The sequence below is a fragment of the Sinocyclocheilus anshuiensis genome, unplaced genomic scaffold, assembly GCF_001515605.1.
Source record: "Sinocyclocheilus anshuiensis isolate Anshui unplaced genomic scaffold, SAMN03320099.WGS_v1.1 scaffold2090, whole genome shotgun sequence".
Taxonomy (NCBI): domain Eukaryota; kingdom Metazoa; phylum Chordata; class Actinopteri; order Cypriniformes; family Cyprinidae; genus Sinocyclocheilus; species Sinocyclocheilus anshuiensis.
Window position 1 is genome coordinate 1,508,298 of NW_015560626.1, and position 6,340 is coordinate 1,514,637.

The 6,340-nt window shown below is 40.2% G+C and overlaps 1 protein-coding gene across 4 annotated transcripts in view; it reads left to right on the forward strand.

Moving 5' to 3' along the window:
- The first annotated feature begins 381 nt into the window (after nucleotides 1-381).
- Nucleotides 382-6,340, forward strand: part of LOC107681987 (la-related protein 4-like) — a 13,966-nt gene continuing 8,007 nt past the window's right edge. For 3 of the 4 annotated variants that reach the window (XM_016478386.1, XM_016478387.1, XM_016478388.1), the window contains exons 1-3: nucleotides 404-972; nucleotides 3,249-3,375; nucleotides 5,848-5,991. In XM_016478386.1, the coding sequence (XP_016333872.1) occupies nucleotides 859-972; nucleotides 3,249-3,375; nucleotides 5,848-5,991 (385 nt within the window). In that variant the 5' untranslated portion in view covers nucleotides 404-858. Of the gene's footprint in view, nucleotides 973-3,248; nucleotides 3,376-5,847; nucleotides 5,992-6,340 lie in introns of all 4 variants that reach the window. The other variant, XM_016478385.1, reaches the window with a different exon arrangement.

The window sequence follows — 6,340 nt, forward strand, 5'->3', positions numbered from 1 at the left end:
AGACGTGCTATTTAAAAAAAAAAAAAAAAAAAAAAGATGGCAAAATTTTCATTTTGGGTGAACTATGACCCAAGATAATATTATTTTAAAAATGATAAATAATATTTGTGTTCCACAGAAGAAAGTAATGAGTTTATTGCCAAGCATGTTTAGACACACACACACAGAGAGAGAGAGAGAGAGAAGATGACATAAAGAGTAAGCATAGAAGGAGTACATTTAAATATTTATTAGGAGAAAGACTTTTATTTTACCTATTAGCTGGTTTGCCAACCGTCAAAAACGCTTAAGAATAAGAAGACTTTTATTGTGGCAGGCAGCTTGTTGTCAGCCATTGCTCCAACCGGAAGCTGAGCAGTTCAACTTCAGAGGGTATCAAGAGGTTGCTGAGGAGTGTGGGACGTTGGCGGACTGTGTTAATGTCTGCCTACTCATTGGTAAGGTGTGTGTCCCCTGTGTCCGCTTCGGTCGCCCGTTTAGGAATGCACTCTATGGCACTGACGCTTGTGTAAATCACGAGGAAGGCGCGTTAGGAACGAATTCGCTATTTTCGGCGCTTGCGCTGTGATTTTCATCCGTCGGTTGACAAACATCGGAGCCTGCGCCGTATTTGTCGATGCATTGATAGCTAGCCAGCTAGTTAGCAGGAGAACTAGCCCATTCGGTGGCTAGCCAGCCAGCACGCATTCTGAGCTTTCATTACCGAGCGCTCAATAAGTTCAGGTTCTTCAACCGGACCGCCTACTGTGCGCATACTGGTGTATTTATTAGCTAATTAACGTTACTCGATCAGCAAACAGAGGGACTCGAGGGGGGCAGGGAGAGAACGACGGAGGCGCGGTGAGCCAGGAGCGGCCGATGAGTTCAGACCAGGGCGGAGAGCCGCAGCTGCAGGAGGAGGCTGAGCCGGGACCCAAACCCCGTGGGGAGGACGAGATCACACCCGGGACCGGGGGAGACTCAGGCGTCATGGTGAGTCGGGGCCTCTTCACCCCTCCCCAACAGGACAATCGGTCTCTGGCCGTTGCCCTTCTTAAAAATAGGGCCATAGGAAGTATGATCGCTCGCTATATAAGGCCATCGGTCGGTTTACACAGCTTGCAAGCTCTGACATCACCTAAATTGCAAGATGGCCATGTTGTCGAAGACGCTTCTTGTTGGCAATTGACAGGATGATTCATTAATCTCTTAGTTGGCCCGCTTACAAAAGCCATTTCTAATCTGCGGCTGAATTTTGCAGCATGTTTGTGGTTTTAAGATTGCTTTCTCTCTCACACACAGTCGTTAGTTAACCCCCAAAATGTCACTTCCTCACGCTCATGTCGTTCAAAACACTTATGAACAGAAACGACAGAATGACAGCGGAAGTCCCTATTGACTTCCACTGGAAAACGATGCAGATGCAAAATGAATGGCGAGACTGAGGCTGTCAGTCTCTCACATCCTACCTGATATCTCCTTTTGAGTTATAAAAGCACTTGTTTTCTGAGATGGACATATAAAAATGTTAGTTTTTTTCACACACATTTACAGAGTTTATATAGAGCTGTGTATGTGCAAAATAATGCAAGTCAAATTTATATTTAAAATGTTTATTTATTGTTAAACCTGTATCTGCCATGATACGAATCTCCTGTGAAGCTATTATGGTAATAAACGCAAATACAACCAACCTTTTGTTTTGTACTGAATAAAGGAAGTTTGACACGACATGACAAAATTAACATTTTTGGGTGGACTGGCCCTTTAAGCATGACAAGTGTTAACCGGCTAAATTAGCCCATATGCTAGCGAAGATACACATATGAGCATTTTGCTGGTTAGTTATAGATTAATTAATACTTTGGCCTAGAGATACTGATTTTAGTCGACAAATTAAACAGCAGAACCCGCTGTAATTCGCCAGCGTTCATTCAGTGGCCTGCTCTCATAAGCTTATTCACGCAGTCACATGACACACATGAGCTCTAGTGAGGTTAAAACCGAATAGAACAGATGAACTCCAAATAATGTGTATTACACCGACTTTGGAAGTTTACATAGTTTTCTGAGTAATAATAAACAAACATTTGTTTCCGCTTGTCTAGCTGTAAGCCGATGTTCTTCTCTGTTAATATACTAAACATTTCCTGCACTTTAGCTTGGGAGGACCCGTAGCAGCAGTTTTTCGGAGAGTGACAATATGTCTGCTTTTGGCTTAAATCTTCAGGCTGTCATCTTCTAGAAACACTTTATCCTAGTATCCTAGAGGGTTTTTAGTGTTGTTTGTGTTACTGGCTGGATCTGGTGCTGAAACACTCTTTGTCGCTCACATATGCTGTTCCAGACCCGAAACTACATGCTTTGTACTATTTTTTTGGTTGGTGGAGAAGAAACATGTTAACTGGCCAGTTTTTTTTAAATGTTGCTCAAAATTAATTATTTATCTGACTGTTGTATAAAAGCAAAATCACACTCACCATAATGCTGTTGTATTGGATCAGCTCTAGTCCTGTGAAAGCTGTCTGTTGTTAGGATGAAATGGAGCTGTCAGACAAGTTCGAACTGAAAGAGTCAATCTTTCCCTGTCTGGCTGCAGGAACTACTGGCAAAAAAGATTGAACCTCTGCTATAGAGACTGCTGCTATCTTGAATGAGAGGCCTTGTGACCAATAATAAAATGGTAGTTTTGGCTCTTCATGTGTTGTAAACATGAGCCCATGCGATTCTGCTCACCTCGTGCTGCCTTTGTGTGTTAGTATTGACTGAAGGTGTTGACTGAGAATTTATTTTGTTCATTCTCCCACCAATACATACCATTTTAACATATTTTTCTTTAATTTCTTATAAGTTAAGCACTCTTGATTAGTTGCAAAGAGAAATCCCAGCACAGTATTCATATCTGTGACAAATGCCCCATTTTCTGTATTATGGTATGATAATGTTTTCAAATTAGACTATTATCATTAACTGAAGTACCATCTTTCATGTCTGGTTAAGCACTTGGCTTTCTCCGTGGGCATTTTGGGTTGCTTTTGAGGGGAGGTGAAGTGGGCTCATCTGTCATTGTTCTCAGTGTCACTCAAGACATGTAAACAAACCTTGGTGTCATGGGAACGACACTGGAAGTGTTTTGCATGTCATGCCTGTAAAGAGAGACCAAAAACAATGAGAATAAGCAATGTCAAGATAACCATGCTTATATTATAAAATGTCATTTGAAGACTTAAGGTTTAATGAATTCATTGCATTTCCTTCTATTGTTCCAGGTCACTGCTAAAGGAGCTGGTCTGAACCCTAATGCCAAGGTGTGGCAGGAGATCCCTGCAACACAAAGTGAAGCTCCTGTGGATGGCACTGTGGCCTCCCCCTGGTCCCAGAACAATACAGCTGAAGGTAAAGGAAATTTCCATGTGTTCTAAATCTCAGTTCCATGCAACTGATTTGTTAGTGTTTTTCCAGAATGCATATACCCTACTGTTCAAACATTTGGGTGGATAAGATTTTTTGTAAACATTTTAAAGTACCTTGTGCTCACCAAAGCTATGTTTATGTAATGAAAAATACAGTAAAACAGTTATATTGTGAAATATTACAATTTAAAACAAATGTTTTCTATTTTATAATGTAATTTATTCATGTGATGCATCCTTGCTGAGTAAAAGTATTAATTTATTTTTAAAAGCCTGACTGAACCCAAACTTTAAACAGTAGTTGCGAAGCATTTGTTTTGATGGTCTGTGTACATGTGCAGACAAATGGCTGTTGCATTATGTCTCACTTTTTCCCCAATGTTGTGCCATACATATAGCCAATTTAGACACTGTCAAGTTAAAGGTAACTTTAAAAAAAAATGCATCTAGCTGATTTTGAACACATGTACAATCAGTATCCAATGGAAAAGCCTCCTAAGAAATGCATTGGATTATATTTACACTGCTCGTCCTAAGGGATAGTTCACCCAAAAATGAAAATTCTATAATTTAGTTACTCACGGTCATGTCGTTCCAAACACGCAAGGCTCAAGGTTCCAAGGCACGCAAGGCGAAGACGCAAGGTTCATCTTCGGAAGACAAATTAACATATTTTTTATGAAATGCGAGAGCTTTCTGACCCTCCATATATAGCTAGGGTTGGGTACCGAAACCCGGTACCAATATGGCACCGGTACCTATGTAACCGATATGTACTAGAACCGAATTAGAACGCAGATTTCGGTGCCATGCCTGAGCGATTAGCAATAGATTATAAATTAGGGTGACCATACGTCTTCTTTTCCCTGGACATATCCTCTTTTTGGACCTACAAAAATGCGTCTGGCCAGGATTTCTTAATTGCCCAAAATGTCAGGGATTCGGCTGTTTTCTTAATCCCACTCCCGCTGAATCTCTGACCATTGCCACCTGCTCACGCAACATGAGATATTTGTCAATGAGCTCAGGATCTGTTGAGCAGCAAATACTCCAGCATGGTCTTGTCAGTCATCTCTCAAGCTGACTCCGGTAGCTCTTGTTGGATGCAGGGGTGCCATGTCCGCGTTTTTTTCCACAGAATTGGGCTACTTTTAAACTGTTGCCATGTGTTGATTTTCTCAAGTGGGTTAAAGGTTTGAAATATTGCATAAATTACATTTGACTGAAATGCTTGTATTGAAACAGTTTGCATTCTACCTATGATAAAACTTTCATGGACTTCTACATTAACTGTTCCCTCCTGGTGGAATGACCTGCCCAGCTCAATCCAAGCAGCTGAGTCCTTAATATTTTCAAGAAACGGCTGAAAACACATCTCTTTTATCTTCATTTGACCCTCTAACTCTAGCACTCTCTATTCTAATGCTACTTCTAATTTCATCTGCTTGTTTTTTTAATTAAGAAACTTGACCCTCTAACATTTGCACTCTCTATTCTATTTCTATTCTAACTACTTGTTTTATTTATAAAGAAAAAAGAGCCTCTAACACTAGCATTCCCTATTCTTTCTCTATTCTTTCCACTTATTTTCTTTTTATTTATTATAAAAACAAAATAAGCAAACAAAAAAAAACCTTGCTACTTATACTGTTAGGTGAAGCCTAACACGAACCCCGCCCCCTACTGTCCTTTTTTTGGAAAACTAAAATATGGTCACCCTATTATAAATATACTTAATTATTATGAAAATGCCAGAGATGGCTTAAATAACACAGATAAACTATATTGTCGCAGTCGAGTGTTTATTGTCTTTGTTTTATCATTCAAAACGTTTATATGTTCTGTTTACTCAGTTACAGCTATAATAGCTATGTCTTTGTCCATATAAGGGATTTCCTGGATGGTCATGACTCATGAGTTCTCTACTTCTGTGACTGGATATGTGGATTTTCTGTGTGAGGGCGCCCTCTGGCGTCCAGTATGAATAAATCAGACATCATGTGTTTATAGTGCTAATGGCCAATCCATCATTTTTGGGGGGAATTTTTATTTATTTGTTTTTTAACAAGTATCGGTGCAGGCACCGTTTAGGCAACGGAATCGTTTTAAAAGTATCGATTTGGCACCGGTATCGGGGAAAAAAAAACGATACCCAACCCTTTATATATAGAGGGTCCGACCACGTTTAAAGCCCAGAAATGTACCAAGAACATTGACAAAATAGTCCACGTGATATCAGTGGTTCAACCGTAAATTTATGAAGCTACGAGAATACTTTTTGTGTGCAAAAAAAAAACTAAAATAATGATTTTATCCAACAATTCCTCGCCCCCGAGTCACCCTCTGCCTCCATTATGGAGAGTACCACAGCACACACAAAATACATAATAAAATCTCATTTAATGTATTTATGATTTTAATTGTTTATCTGTCATTTGTTTCTTTGTTCACATAGATAACTCTGTAGGTAAACAGTACACACCTGGCTTCTCCACTCCTGTGGACAACAGCACCGCTAGTACTGTAGTAGGTGTGGTGAACGATATGGACCCCCCTGACCAAAGGTTCCCGGTTTCTGAGCACACTACAGCAACTAATGGTATGTAATGTTCATAATTTTGAAATATGATATGGTTCATGTGTACATGTTAATTCGATAAATCTCCTAAATCCATCACTGCTAACTAGGGCTGCACGATAAATCGCATGCGATATTTAATGCGCATCTTGTCAGAAAGCCGGTTCTGTAATCAGCGTAAATCTCCATCACCTGCGGGCTTTCACATTGAGCAGCATTAACTACACAGAGCCGTTGTTCACTGACGAGCTGCGCAAAACCACGTTCATATTCGCGCGATTTTTTTGCGCAGCTCGTCAGTAAACAACGGCTCTGTGTAGTTAATGCTGCTCAATGTGAAAGCCCGCAGGTGATGGAGATTTACCGCTGA